The following is a 16,084-nucleotide window of genomic DNA, read 5'->3' as shown; positions in this document are numbered from 1 at the left end:
TCCAAGGGACCCTCAAGAGTCCTCCAACACCACAGTTCAAAAGCATCAATTCTTCGGCGCTCACCCTTCTTCACAGTCCAACTCTCACATCCATACATGACCACAGGAAAAACCACAGCCTTGACTAGACGGACCTTAGTCGGCAAAGTAATGTCTCTGCTTTTGAATATACAATCTAGGTTGGTCATAACTTTTCTTCCAAGGAGTAAGCGTCTTTTAATTTCATGGCTGCTGTCACCATCTGCAGTGATTTTGGAGCTAAAGTCTGCCACTGTTTCCACTGTTTCCCCATCTATTTCCCATGAAGTGATGGGACCAGATGCCAGATGTCAAAAATTGAGAAGGTGGGGATGTCTTTTCACTTTAACGGAAAACATGGGATTAACTTCCAAAATAGGAACTGATGTTAAGACGGGGACGGGAGTTTTAGAATTCGAGTTCTACACATCATCTCTTTTTCTTTTGCATGTGAACATTTGTTCCAAATGATCGAGTCCTTGAACCTTTCTAAACTTTACAAAATTTCAATTCTACATTGAAAAACTAGCAGTCACGGGGGTGGAGGATGGGAGTGTGCAAAGGGAAACTTTTTACAATAGGGATAGGATTTACATTCTATGTCTACTTACAATTCACTTTCCATCAACGAAAGTTGTCTAGCAAGCGCCTGCAGGATTAATTTTAGCTTGTATCGCTAACAGGGATCTCGCGGAACAAATACCCTTTTAGCACAGCCCACTTCTAAAACCCTTTCAGCCTCCCACTCAGGAGGTGGCGAGCAAAGCCCAGCGGCCGCCTTGCTTCTCTCTTCACTCCGCCCCTTCCAGTTGGCTACAAGCTGATGACATCATTGCTCCGCGCAACCTACCAGGCCTCAGGGCCTGAAGCTGAGACGAAGTCCTGGCTTTCACGTATCGGTACGTGAAGTGGGGGTGGTAGTGTTCTACTACGCATGCTCACCGTCGACGGCGACGGTGCCTCTTTCTTTGCTTCTTTCCACAGCTCGCCCCAACCTGGAGAGCCGGGGAGGGGGGGTTGGGGGGGGGGGCGCTGAGTGCCCTCCCCCTTCTCTCCCGGCCCCTCCTCTTCCCCCCGCCCAGTAGGGCTTCTAACTGACAGTTGTCGCCAGGCCCCGTCCGCGCGCCACCTCCTCCTGCCTGGGTCCCCCGCAGGTAGAGAGGGGAGGGAGGGAGTGTGAGGGAGAGGAGGAGGAGCCCGAGCCGCGGTGGCCCAGCGTTTCGGCGCCCTCCGGGGAGGCTAGAGAAGAAGCCCACTTTTCTCCTCGCCCCCTCCCTGCCTTCAAGCCGGCCCGGGAGGGGGTGGGGCGCGGAGGCCAAGCCAGGCCTGGCGGGTTAAGAGCGGCCGGGCGGGGCGCGGAGGGGTGAGGCAGGCTAGGGCCGTGCGCGCGCGCCGCCGCCGGGGGGAGGGGAGAGGAGGGCACCTAGGCTCTCCTCTTCTCTCCCCCCTCCCCCGCGCCCCATGTAACCCCGCCCCGCCGGCGGCAAGCTCGAGACCCCCGCGCGCACCGAGCCGAGCCGGCGGCTGAGAAGAGCAAGGCCCGATGCGGCTGAGGCTGCGCGGCGCCCCTGAGCCCTGAGGAAGCGGTCCGCGCTCACGCGTGCCCCGGCGCCTCGAGCGGCCCCTGCACACCGCCCAAGCTGGGCCTGCCGGAGGCATGAGCGTGCCCGGGAAGCCGGGGGAGATGAAGCCGGTCGGAGAAGAGGAGCGGCCGCCAGCGGCGGCCGAGGAAGAGGACGACGACGAGTTGGTGGCAGCGGCCCCGGCCTCACGGCCGGCTCGAAGGAGTGCCTCCTCTAGGGAGGACGCGGACGACGACGAAGAGGAGGAGGAGATGGTGGTCGGGGGCGGTGGCTGCAAGGAGCAGGAGCTGACCTACGAGCTGCAGCAGGGCTACCGCATCCTGGGCGAGTTCCTGCAGGAGAAGCACCGAGGCCTCACCGCCCCATTCCTCCAGCCCTTGGGGGGCGTTGCCACGAGGGAAGAAGAGGCGGCCGAGGGGCCGCGCGGCGGAGGCCGGGGCAGTCGCGCCCTCCCGCAGCAGCCGGGTCAGGGCATGTGTCTGCTGAAGATGGAGGAGAAGTTCGCCAGCGGCCAGTACGGGGGCATCACCGAGTTCGTGGCTGACTTCAGGTTGATGCTGGAGACGTGCTACCGCCAGCATGGAGTAGACCACTGGATCTCCAAACAGGGCCAGAAGCTGGAGATGATGCTGGAGCAGAAGTTGGCGCTTCTTTCTCGGTGAGTGAGCCCAGTTCCCGGCGGGACTGACGGACTGACACAAACACACCCTCGCACGTGTCCGAGGATGGGTTGGGCCAGGGGCCGGGGGGCGTCGCTGATAGGTGCTGAGTCAGAACCCGGGAGGAGGAGCAGTGCTGGGCGGGGGCCCGCAGGGGTGTGGTGGGTGTGGGCCGAAAGAACCCCGCGCCCAGACGGAAAAGAACCCGAGGAGAAAGCCGGGAACCGAGCGCTGAAGAGCAGGTAAAGTTTGTGGAAGTAAAGTGAAAAGGTGCCCGTAGGAAGAATTATAGGAGTAGGGAGAGGAAAAGTTTTAGTGGGATGGAAGATGGCCTTGCAACTTTTATTAGACAATTTTGGCAAGAAAATTTTAAACGTTTTTGAAATGAAATATCATTAGAAATTTATGTTGGCTCGTGTAAAAGGTGGTGTCAAACTTAAGGTTATATCGTTTTACTACTCAGCTCGGTCATCGGAGTGTATAGTGTTATTAAATGGTTAACAGTTACTGTGGCATATTCTTGGTTTTTTCTCTCATCTTCCTCTGAGAGGACTGAATTTTTGTATCAACACAAAAATTTTAATACGCTTAGGATGTTGGTGTTTATTCTCCCAGAAGTCATAGGGAGGTCAGGTGGCTCGACGTGGGTGGGAGGGTGAGTAGGTGTGTGTATGCTCTCGGTACACTCTAGGTGGGTGGGTGTGCTCAGTCGTGTCCGACTCTTTAAGACCCCATTGACTGTACCCCGCCCGGTCCTCTGTCCATGGGGATTCTCCAGGCAAGAATACTGGAGTGGGGTGCCCATGCCCTCCTCACACTCAGGTATGCTCCACCCGTATATCTACTCAATTATTTTTCCTTTATAATAAGTGATAATGTAACACAGGAGGCTACCAAAATAAACATTAATTTATAATTCTGTGATTGATAGGAGCCAGTTGAATTTCTCTAGTGGAAATTCGTCAGGAATAAAAAAGTAATTGAAAGTTGTTGGAAATTGTGGTTGAAGTGATCCAGTTGTTTGACCCTTTCTTTACTAGTGGAAGTGAACTTGCAAGTCACTCTACCTTTTTGGCCTCAGTTTCCTCATCTATAAAATGAGGATAATGACAGTACCTAATTAATGGGGTTGCTGTTTCTTAAATGCATTAATAAATGTAAAGTCGAATGTGCCAGTCCCATATAGTTAGCTCAAGTTTTAACCATTATGATACTAGTAGTGGTAGTTGAATAAAATGAATATTCTCATATCTGAAACTGGGACGTGTGCCAGTGCTTTTATCCAAAAGCTCCTGAAAAGTTGTGTTAACTTTTCTGTCCTTGATTTATAATTGTAATTTTAAAATAATCAACTGTTGCTGGCTTCCAATTATGCTGTTTCCAAGGCTACCAGTGACTTCTTTTACTGAAAACAACGGTTACGGTAGTGCTTGACTCATTAGGGCGGCTCTGTTTAAACTAAAGGAACCTCTTCTTGAATCTTTTCTTAATACTGAATTATTTGGTAATAGAATAATTCACAAATTTGTATATTACTTTTAATACTTTATTTAGTGGCATTTTATTTGTGTGGTGTGTTTGTTACCCTTGTCTTCACGGTGTTTTATAGTTATGACTCACATGAGAAACAGTCCATTCACATTATTTTTAAGTAGTAAAATATATTCCAAGTTGATGTTGCAAGATTTTAGATGTGGAAGAAGCCATAGAGTTTATCTAGTTCAAGCATCTAGTTTTGCAGATTAGAAACAGGGATTTAGAATGAGGCTGGATAATGATTGCATGAAAAGTGCTAAGAAGTTGCAAATAGGTTTGAATACAGGTGTTTTCAGAACCTTTGCCTATATAAGTCCTGCAAAATAGCAGGAAGACCATTTCTCTTTTACATAAAGGTTAATTTCTGAATGTTTTGAATCATTCCTAATGACTAAAGTTCAAAATACTATATTACCATATGATCTAATAGCACCCATACTTAAAACATTCTTTTGTTTATAAACATAATAATGTATTTCTGACGTTCTTAGTCCAGGAGAGATAAAATTCTTGCAGTTTAGTAGTAAATAGTAATATGATGATCTCAAAGAGATAATTAAGGCTTTTTGAGTCCCTCACTTTTTTTGTATTTGATACGTACAAACATTTTGTAAATAATAGGTTCAACAAACCACAGTTGTAGATCTAGGAAATCATTTCTTTTTCTGTACTAGTCTAAAATCCAAGTCATTACTAAATAAATGCTTTGAATGGGCACCACTTCAAGAAAAGCATAGATTATAACTGTTTGGTATGCAGTTAGGATATATAGATGTTCCAGAACAATACTCTGTAGACTGTCCACATGAGTATGATTTTCAGCAAGTAGATAATTCAGATACCTTATTTCTAAATAAGTGGTATATCATATTTTAGTAATAAAGAACACGTATTAAATTTGTTCTCTTTTGTCTTTTCATATGTATTTGTAAGATACTGAATTAACCCTTATTTTCAAATTTAAGGAGAATTTTACAGCTGCTTCATATATTACTGAGCAAGAAATGAGGTACATCAGATAGAGAGGGTGTCACATTATTGCAGAGCAGTTCAGTGGCATGTACCTTGGGCAGATTGTATAACTTGAATCTCAGTGTTTTCATCTGTTCTTTGAAAGTATTGATTGCACAAATGTGTATCTGTCTGAACTAGACATTCAGATATCAAAAGAGGTTTTCTACTCTTTTAAGTGGTATATAGTTGAGTAGGGGAAAAGACACTTAAAAAGATTGATGATTCTACAATATAATGGAGTTAAAAGGTATAGAGAAGTTTATACTTGAACTATTTCTTAAACAAGTTGAAGATTGCTTCTGGAGTTTCTTAGAGGGTTTGAGAGAGACATTCCAGAATATTGAACTACAATGAATGCAAGGCATGGGATAGCAAGGTGTTTCTGGGAACTACAGGTACTTCCTGTGGCTACAGTATGGTCTCCAGGGTAGTGTCTGCTTTTCAGCAGGTATGCAGGATGATCAACTGGGGAGGAGGAAGAAAATATTACAACTTTAGTATATTTTATTTTTATTTTATCCTGTTAACATTTCTAAGTTTTTTGGTTTGCGTCTTGTGTTTATGATAACACTACATGTATATGATCTGCAAATGACATTTAATCATATGTAACTATATTAGTAATATATAACAATGTTTTATATATATAATATTTGTGATAGAACTACGACTAAGAGTAGCGTATCTAGTCTCACAGTTACATATTTTAGAAAGGATCTCATTCATGTATTTGAGGCAACTGAGGGTTTCCCAGGTGGTGCTAGTGGTAAAGAATCCACCTGCCAGTGCAGGAGACGCCAGAGATATGGTTCAATCCCTGGGCTGGGAAGATCGTCTGGAGTAGAAAATGGCAACCCACTCCAGTGTTCTTGCCTGGAAAATCCAATGGATAGAGGAGCCTGGTGGGCTACAGTCCATGGGGTCACAGAGAATCGGATTTAACTGAACACGCCCACACACCCAGGAGGGAAATAGCAATTAGCATTAAGGAACAGGGAGAAAATCATTGAATAAGTGGAAAGGAATAGAAAATACTTAATAGAAATTATGCCTAATAAGAATTTTTGCCTCTTCTGAATTTTAAATTATATTTTTGAATGCTTTTAAATTTAAACATTTTTGAAAGCTTTAAGAATATTGCTATGTAGTTTTAATAAGTTGTAATTACGGAATAGGCATCACCCGTGACCCCAACAGAGCTGAACTTGAAGTTTTAGTTTTGGCCATTTAAAATAATATTTTGGTGAAAATAAGCTTGAACATGATATATCTTTGTTGATTTCTGAGTTAAGTTGCTGTTAAAGAGAGGCACATATAAGGGGTTATTTAAAAAAAAGGATTTCTTAAATATAGGTAAAGATTACTTAGTTTTGTAATTGCTTTTTAGTTGGAGGTGAAAATACAAAAGCATCATTATGAAGCTTCAGAAATTTAAAAACTGGTTTCCAAGTACAAGTAGTAATTGAACTACATATGGATTTTGTACACTGATTTTAATCTCCTTAGTTAAATTTGAAATTTGTTGGCTTGCTTATTCTCAACTCAGATCAAAACCCAGAAATTAACTGGGGATTTTAACAAGGTGTTTCTTATTCCCTAGTAGTTCAACTCCCAGTGGAATGTGTAATTCTATCTTTTTTATGTAAATCTTTAACAATTGAGTACCTTTGCTAATAGAATCTGGATTTACTTCTTGTTCAGAATTATAGAATGTTAGTGCTTGATACGCCATGTAATTCTATTTATTATAGTTTCCATTCTTTAAAAAAAGTGCTATTTAAGAAGATTCAGTGCATGTTTTAAGTGCAGTGATGAAAGGATGGAGGAAGGATTTCAACTAACAAAACGTTTTTTGAGCTCCTGCTTTGTTCTGTGACTTAAGGGACAGTTCTTGGCCCAAGAGGTTTACATACAGTTATGGTAAAGGGTTAAAATACGTTGAAACTGATTTTCAGACTTGATCCATTGTCAAAACACCTGGAAGTCATGGGACTGTTTACAGTGCATCCTGAGATATCGATATATTTAGTTGTATGATTTTTTGCTAGGGGATAAAAAAGGTTTAAAAGAAATTATGGAAGGAAACCCTTAATGATAAGATTCTGCCTAGCTCCTCAGATTTTTCTCCCTACAAACTGGGCAAACATAATCATTTTTGGATTTTTGGTGGTATATGTTGGTTTTGATGCAGTTTATTTTTTTTTATTTTTTATTTTTTTTGATGCAGTTTAAAACCTGCATCTAAGTTTACCCTGCATGCTGCTGCTAAGTCACTTCAGTCATGTCCGACTGTGTGCAACCCCATAGACTGTGTGCAAGCCCACCAGGCTTCCCCATCCCTGGGATTCTCCAGGCAAGAACACTGGAGTGGGTTGCCATTTCCTTCTCCAACGCACAAAAGTGAAAAGTCAAAGTGAAGTCTCTCAGTCGTGTCCAGCGACCCCTTGGACTGCAGCCTACCAGGCTTCTCCATCCATGGGATTTTCCAGGCAGGAGGACTGGAGTGGGGTGCCATTGCCTTCTCCGTTACGCTGCATAGACCCTCTGTATATTTTATTGTTGTTCTGTTGCTCAGTCATATCTGACTCTTTGGGACCCTATGGATTGCAGCACAGCAGGCTTCCCTGTCCTTCACCATCTTCCGAAGTTTGCTCAAACTGATGTTCATTGAGTCAGTGATGCCATGCAACCATCTCTTCCTCTGTCGTCCCCTTTTCCTCCTGCCCTCAATCTTTCTCAGCATCAGGGTCTTTTTCCAATGAGTCAGCTCTTCTCATCAGGTGGCTATAGTATTGGAGCTTCAGCTTCAGCATCAGTCCTTCCAATGAGTATTCAGGGTTGATTTCCTTTAGGATTGATTGATTTGATCTCCTTGCAGTCCAAGGGATTCTCAAGAGTCTTCTCCAACATCACAGTTCAAATGCATGTACTTGGTTCTTTCCTATCTGGGGTTCTGAATCTGCAGATTCAACCAGCTGAATCCAACTGAGGACTGTGTAGTGCTGTAGTATTTACTGTTGAAAAAGACCTGTGTTTAAGTGGACTCAAGCAGTTAAAACATCTTTTGTTCAAGGATTAACTATATATTCTAAGGGTGCATTCTTTGAGGACTACTATGATGAGCTTTATTATAGAGTTTTATGAAAGTACAGGGGAGGGATCAACTACTCGAAGGAGGTGGGAAAGCTGGGATTGAAAAAAATACTTCATTAGATTTTGTTTTATAGGTCATAATTTTGAAAGGTGAGTAGACTATTGATAGGTGAAGTTTAAGAGTTCATGAGACAATTATTTGACCTATCCTATGATGAGTAGTTTGTGAAGCTTTGTGGTTACAATGATAAACATGACTTTATCCCTAACTTCAAGGTGGTAGGTAAACAAACAATTACATGTATGGAGGCAGGAGAGGGCATATTGCAGAGGAGTGGTTTATATCCAGTGGTTGGTTAGAATGATGAGATCCTGTAGTGGCAGATAAGTCTAGAAAGATAAGCTGGGACTAATTTTGGAGGATTCGTTCAAAAAGACCCTGATGCTGGGAAAGATTGATGGCAAAAGGAGAGGGGGGTGACAGAGGGTGAGATAGTTAGATAGTATCACGGACTCAATGGGCAAGAATTTGAGCAAACTCAGGGAGATAGTGAAGGACAGGGAGGCCTGGTGTGTTGCAGTCCATGGGGTCACAAAGAGTCAGACACGACTTAGCGACTGAACAACAGCAACAGTAATTACGGAGGGCCTTGATTGCTTGCTAAGGAATTTATAATGTAGGCAGTATGGATTCATCACAATTTTTAGCTAAGGGAGTGACATGATTGTACTACTATTTTGACGTTTGAGGGCTAAAATGGAAGAAGAGAGAATGAAGGAAACCTATTAAAAGGCTCTTGAGTTAATACCATCAAAAATAATAAGCAGTAGAAATAAATAGGCGGATAAAGCTATAAGAGTAAATTCTGCAAGTAAAAGTAGTACAGTAGCAAGCTACTGGATGTGGGTGTGATGGAGAGGATGATGTCCAAAAGAGAATAAATTTGAGCCCAAGTGATGGTGATGCTGAGGGAATGTGAAAGGAGGCATGCATTTGAAGATAGGCAGCTGAGAATTATTAGAAGGCTGAATATGGAGCTCTGCAGAGTGGCTGGTGCTAGATTAGAGGTGTTTAATTAGGAATTAACCTGCAAAAGGAGAATGGTTGAAGAAATAGGAGGGAAGGCCCAGGATAGAGTCTAGTAAAAATACAAGGGGATCCAAGACAGAACCTTGTGTAAGGATTTGTCTTCAATTTGGAAAGATTAGAAAAATATGATTAAAGTGTGTATAATGTATATTAAAAGTTGAAATGCTTAATTGAGAAAAGGCAGTTAATAAAGCTGAAAAGTTTATTCTGGAGTAAATAAGGGCTTCCCTGGTGTCTCAGTGGTAAAGAATCTGCCTGCCAATGCAAGATAACACAAGTTTAGTCCCTGGTCCAGGAAGATCCCACATGCCATGAAGCAGCTAATAAGCCTGTGCACCAAAAAAAGAAAAAATTGTGGAATAAATAAAAAGTATCAGTTGGAATATAGTAAAGTTACAGGCTTTAGTATTTTAGGAGATTTTGTTTCATTTGAAAATGATTTAAATCTAATACAGTAAAAAAAAAAGCCCTAATAGACTGTAAGGTGTTTTGCCTCAAAGTTTGTTTCTCATTGTATTTGTGCCCTTGTAATTATTTTTATTTCTAAGAAAAAAATTAGAGCAAGGAAAAGAAATCACGTTTTTGGAGAGAAGATTATGTTCTTTTTGTATTTGTGTTTTAGCCCTCAAATCATCTCTAGGTTCTCTCCACAAGAGTAGAGAACAAATAATAGCTGTTTTCATTTCCAGGGAGCTTCCACAATAATATGAATCTTTAAAATGTATTTTAAATTACTTGAAGAGGTTGTTCTTCTTTTTTAATGGGAAGCACTAATAAACCCCAGTGGTGATATTATCTTATAACCAAGCCCTTTATTACATCATCGTCCACTGGGGACCAGTGAATGTTCCACAATTAATTGTGCTTAAAATCAAGGTATTAAATATATACACTTTGGAAAAAAAAGACTTATGAAAACCAATAAAGTGTTAATAGTGGTTATTCATTTTACTTTTAAATTTTTCTATATGTCAGATTTTCTGTTTTATAGTTAATAAAAGATTATATTTAAAGGAAATTAGAATCTACAACTTTGAAAAAGAATTGGGTTAAAAATATGTATTATCAAAGTTGTAAGACAGTACAGTCATGTTAGATGCTGTAAGTGGGTGGTGTAACTGTGGGTGATTAATTTTCCCATCCACTTTGTATTTTTTATTTTTTTTTACAATATGTGCATGCATGCTTAGTTGCTTCAGTCATGTCTAATTCTGCAATCCCCCGGACTGCTGCCTGCCAGGCTCCTCTGTCCATGGAATTCTCCAGGCAAGAATATTGGAGTGGGTTGCCATGCCCTCAGCCAGGAGATCTTCTGGACCCAGGGATCAAACCTGTGTCTCTTACGTCTCCTGCACTGGCAGGCAGGTTATTTTACCACTAGCACCACCTGGGAAACCCTGATCATGTGTTATTGTTGTTACTTTTTATAATATCATTCAAAATATAAAATCTTCAGATTTTGTAGGTACGGTTTGAAATGCTTGAAATAGCTAGTATTAAGAACTCATTTTAAGCTTTCTTATTTAAAGGTTTTGAGTAGAGCCATCTGAATGTTCAGTTCAGTTCAGTCCAGTCGCTCAGTCATATCCAGCTCTTTGCGACCCCATGAACCACAGCACACCAGGCCTCCCTGTCCATCACCAACTCCCGGAGTTCATCCAGACCCATGTCCATCGAGTCGGTGATGCCATCCAACCATCTCATCGTCTGTCGTCCCCTTCTCCTCCTGCCCTCAATCTTTCCCAGCATCAGGGTCTTTTCAAATGAGTCAGCTCTTTGCATCAGGTGGCCAAAGTATTGGAGTTTCAGCTTCAACGTCAGTCCTTCCAATGAACACCCAGGACTGATCTCCTTTAGGATGGACTGGTTGGATCTCCTTGCAGTCCAAGGGACTCTCAAGAGTCTTCTCCAACACCACAGTTCAAAAGCATCGATTCTTCGGCGCTCAGCTTTCTTTATAGTTCAGTTCTAACATCCATACATGACTACTGGAAAAACCATAGCCTTGACTAGACGGATGTTTGTTGGCAAAGTAATGTCTCTGTTTTTGAATATGCTATCTAGGTTGGTCATAAGTTTCCTTCCAAGGAGTAAGCATCTTTTAATTTCATGGCTGCAAATGATGAATGTACCTTCAGACAAAAATAACTCTTCTGATAGCTTGTTTTATATCTCTTCAATGGTAGTGTATCTGGAAATTCAGGCTTGTTCATTTCTCTCTAGGCATCCCTCTAAAAGAGAAAAAAAGATGAGAATACAGATTGAGATAAACTAGTTTAAGGTAAAACTATTTACCTCTTGTTCTACCTTGTAAGTACTACTTTACTAATATTGCTCTTTTGTGGAAGTTTAAGCCTTTTAAGTTAGAATCAGCGAAAAAAACTTTGCCCTTAAGTTAGAATCAGTGAAAAAAACTGTGCCAAGATAAAATTGCATAAAGTATTTGAACTGACTATTTAGCACATGAAGTGTTTTAGAGAGCTTCTCTTTCCAAAAGATATCCCTCTTTTTCCTTCAGATATGTTTGAAGGACTTATCCTTCAGATATGTCTCATCTACTAGACATAAGGTTTCTTTCAAATGGTAACATGCCGGTTTATAATTACTACAGTTTAAGTTTGCGAAAGCTTTAAAGGTAAATAGTTTTGTTTCAGTTCTACAATTTATACTAGCCTAGTACATTGACCTTTATGGTAATGATGTATGTATATTTTCAGTTTTTTATGGTTGAGATTAGAAGGAAAATCTCTCTTACAAAATGTGCATGCAAGTAGAATATTGGAATTACTTTCCCTGCAGCATTTCATGTTTTATGTTCTTAAACTTATTTTCAATTTCAGTGGTAGCTTACTTAACAAATGCAGTAAGGTATACCAAGATTCTGCTAAAAATATAATTCCTAGCGAATTTAGGGTCTGTTCTTGTGTCTTCATAAAATAAGGACAAATCCATTTCATTTGGCGCTAAGGAAAGAAGCAGATCATCTCAAAAACTTACATTACATAGAATCATTTCCCCATAGACATAAATGTGAACTGTTTCCATGTTCGCCCACGAGCCCAATTTTTAACATATGAGTTACTAAAATTGGAAGATAAAAATATTAAAATATAATCAGTAAACAAAATAGAACATATAAAACATATTTTATATCTATCTTCAAATACTTGTGCTTGAGGAAAAGCAGGTTTAAATTTGACTCTTCCCACAGATAAGCTCATTTTCTGTCTTCCTCACTTTCTACTTTGTTGCTACCTTATATGCAAATTTTCCCTCTGTCTGGTCAGTCTCTATCCTTTCTTAACCTTCTTTGTCTTCCTTCAGAGCATTTATTGAAATGTAATATATAATATGATTTAATTATATATCTGTTTCTCCTGTCTCACTAGAATATAAAATCTGTGCAGGCAGGGACTTTTTCTGCTTGGCTTGTTGCTATTGACTTCTATAAATTTTGATTAAAAATTAAGTAGTAGGTAGCTATAGGTTATACTGGTCATTTTAAAAGGTTTTGGGGCTATGCCTCTCAGTGTTTCCTAAATAACCAGCATTTGAATTGTGTTAAAGGCAGAGATCTTGGCCCCAGAATAGCATACTTAAATCTGTTAACCCACTATCTCAGGGTGGGGATAAGGAAGCTACATTTTTAATAAACTCCTAAATGATTTTTATGCAAAATAAAGTTTCAGGACTGATACTTCAGGATATAGTAACAATGTTTCATGATTGATTTCACCTCAGAATTTAAAATTTCTTTCATTGAAGTATATTTTTTTAAATTATTCTTTTACACTTGTCAACCTTTAGGCAGAATGAAGGGACGGTAGAGAATTAAGAAGCAGATTTCATATAGTCGTGTTCCTGTGAAATACATACAGCTTGAAGAAGTGGTAACAAGTGAGGGATAGTGTTGGGGGAGGGGTGGGGACACATGATATTGGTGTTTGCATTTCTATTCCTTTGAAAAAAGAATGGAGAGACCTTGAAAGTCACATGTTTACCATAGAATATTACACAGATCAATCTCTAATTTAGAATTAAAATACTCTGAGTAATTCCTGTTACATAGGGCTAATGTGTTAAATAATACCAGAATTTTTAAAAGCCTGAAATTAAAGATCCAAGTTTCTATTCCTGTCACTTATGCATTTAAGCCTGTTTGTATGATCTTACATCATAAATCAGCTGTGGATAATAATGGTATTCTTTATGTTCCTTATTTGATTTGGGGGAGCAATGAAAAGAGATCTAGGTTAGCTCTCATAGCTTTGCTCTGCACTATATCAGGCAAAGTGATGTACTAGTTGACCTCATAGTCTTTTGTTTTTTAAATTTTATGTTTTTCTTTTATAGTTAAGTTTGAGTTCCAAGCCTTTATAATATTTAAAAATTAGAGTTCTAAACCATCCCTACCCCGTAATGTATGCAAAAGTGTGTGTGGTAGTGTGGACTGGTGCCTACATTTTATCTAGGGAGAGGGTACAAAACTTTTTATTAGGTCAGCAGAGGAGCACGGACCCAAAATAGGTTAAGAACCGTAATTTTAAGACACAGAATTAACAAACATTCAATAAGTTATGATGATGTTTGGTTAAAGTAGAGAAAATTCCAATTAAATGAAGGAAGAATTAGGCTTTTAACAGAAATAACAGAATTTGAATAGTACCTGAAGATAGTCTTACATTATGCCCGTGTTTATACTCTTTGGTGTTCAGAGAGACTTGTTTACTAAGTAGTAGTTTTGCTCTGCATTAAATTAAGAGGAAAAATGTTTTAGAAATAGCCCCCTTGGTATTCTGGACTCTGAAAGTTAATATATGACTTACTGCACTGAAGATATCTTAACTTTGGAAGTAAAGTGAGTTTAATTCTGGTTTTGACACCGACACTTGTGTTGAACTAGACATTGACTTTCTCTGGAATTCAATTTCCAGTTGTTGCCATTAACTTCATCAAATTCAGAGCAATTTCAAAACATCAGGAGTGTCTTCTTTTCTACTTCTCTTCTTTTTTCTATGTCTAGTGAAATCCTAATTATATCTGAGGCTCAGCTCCGATTTTACCTCTTCTACGAAGTCTGATACAGAATTGTTGTTTCACTGCATTCCATGAGTCTTCGCTTTGCATTTGGTTATAGCACTTAAAAATTCTGTGGTAGTTATGTGTCTGTCTGTATTGTGATATTAATTGTTTGGTAATTCTTCAGTTAATGAAATAAATGAGCTTATCAAAATCAAATAAATACTCAGTTATATCAAGTCAGAATAGCTGCTTTTTATAAACTATTCAGCAAAGTTGTTATCTCCTAAGGAGAATTACACAATTTCTTCTGCCTTTGTTTCAGCTTGGGTTAGGTATATTCCTCTGTTCTTAACCCACTTTTTGTATTCATATGATTTGTATTGAAGATTTTGAATATCATGATATTGAAGCTATCTGTTTGCCCACCCCCCCCAAGTTTAAGATTTTCTGATGCTTTTGTACTTCTAGAAACCAGCTCTTCAAGGGCAGAGAAACTTAGCATATATTAATTGAATTCAGATACCATATCCTCTCTTAAAGGATGGATACAATAAATAAAAGCATAATAGAAGGTAGTGTATGGTTAATGTAGAAAGATGGGTAATGTTCCTTATGGTCAAAATATATTTACAGTGCTTATTATTTGATCAACAGTGTAGAGGGGTTCAAGATGAAAATGAGAAGACAGAAGCTGATAAACTAAATTGATGTGAAGGTCATTCCAGTCAACAAGAATAGCATACTCAAAAGTTCAGAGGCAGCAGAGTCACTATATGTAGTTAGGGAATGGTCAGTAGTTTAGTTTGGCTAGAGTGCTAGTTATATATAGAAAAGTAATGACAGCTGTGACTGGAAGGGCCAGATTATGGAGCCAGATCTTAAAGGGTCTAATATGCTGTGCTAATAGAAAGTTTGATATTCCTTGTTAGTGAGTTATTAAGTTAAAAGCTTTTATGCTAGAGAATTACAAGAGACATATAGATGGGATGAATTAGAAGAGAAAACTAACATCAGTTTGATGTTTTCCCATCCCTTAATTTTAAGCTTAGTTAATAGATTTTAATTTTACATTTGACTTTGCTTCTTTTAGCAGATTTGGTGAAGGATTAAATAGAAATGTATCTGTTTACATTATATAAAAGGATTTTTTATTAAAGCAAAAAGAATAATGCTATAAAGAAGAGACAATATTTTCTTTTGCTAAATAACTTGGATAATGTGCCATGTTTAAATATCTAAATAATTTAAGTTGGACTTAATTTTGTTTCTATAAGTGGATAATTTCAGTCTTCCAGTTCTCGGGGAAAAAACTATGTTAAATACAGAATTTTTCCTATTTAAATTACTATATCTTCCAAGTTATTTTCTACAACTTTGTTTACCAGTCACCAAAAAAAAAAAAAATGAACAGGACAAATATAATTATTATATTGCAAGTACATATTGACAGTATCAGCTAGTTATGCTTAATTTGTCAGCTTGATTTTTATAGACCCAAACCTATATTTGTATCTGATAGGTACTTATAAGAACATAATCTTAAACATCATAACAAGCTAAATAAAAGGTTTTTTAAAAAAATTATGTTAAATACGACATTATTTCATGGTGAGCCAGAGAGCACTGAACAAGTATGAGAACCATTAATATCCTCCAGTTTATCTGAATCCCTGATAATGATACAACTGCCTGTACATTAATAAGTTCCTCTACTTACTAATTCCATGGTAGGGAATTTGGTTGGTAATGAAATTGAAATCAACTGTTATTTCTAAAGATTTTTTGGCAAGTGTGTAAATGATAGTATAACTATTTTTAATTTTTTCAGTTCAGTCAGTCAGTCATATCCGACTCTTTGCGACCCCATGGACTGCAGCATGCCAGGCCTTCCTGTCTATCATGAAGTCCTGGAGTTCACTCAAACTCATGTCCATTGAGTCGGTGATGCTATCCAACCGTCTCATCCTCTGTCGTCCCCTTCTTCTGGTTTCAGTCTTCCCCAGCATCAGGGTCTTTTCCAATGAATCAGTTCTTTGCATTAGGTAGCCAAAATATTGGAGTTTCAGCTT

General features: G+C 39.4%; 1 protein-coding gene across 4 annotated transcripts in view; it reads left to right on the top strand.

Moving 5' to 3' along the window:
- The first annotated feature begins 829 nt into the window (after positions 1-829).
- Positions 830-16,084, top strand: part of BRD10 (bromodomain containing 10) — a 107,122-nt gene continuing 91,867 nt past the window's right edge. For 2 of the 4 annotated variants that reach the window (XM_069576528.1, XM_069576526.1), the window contains exon 1: positions 830-2,259. In XM_069576528.1, the coding sequence (XP_069432629.1) occupies positions 1,676-2,259 (584 nt within the window). In that variant the 5' untranslated portion in view covers positions 830-1,675. The remainder of the gene's footprint in view (positions 2,260-16,084) is intronic. The other 2 variants (XM_069576527.1, XM_069576529.1) reach the window with 2 other exon arrangements.

Source organism: Ovis canadensis, chromosome 2 (genome assembly GCF_042477335.2).
Source record: "Ovis canadensis isolate MfBH-ARS-UI-01 breed Bighorn chromosome 2, ARS-UI_OviCan_v2, whole genome shotgun sequence".
Taxonomy (NCBI): Eukaryota; Metazoa; Chordata; class Mammalia; order Artiodactyla; family Bovidae; genus Ovis; species Ovis canadensis.
The sequence above is the reverse complement of the archived record's forward strand: the minus strand, read 5'-3'. Positions and strand labels throughout refer to the sequence as shown.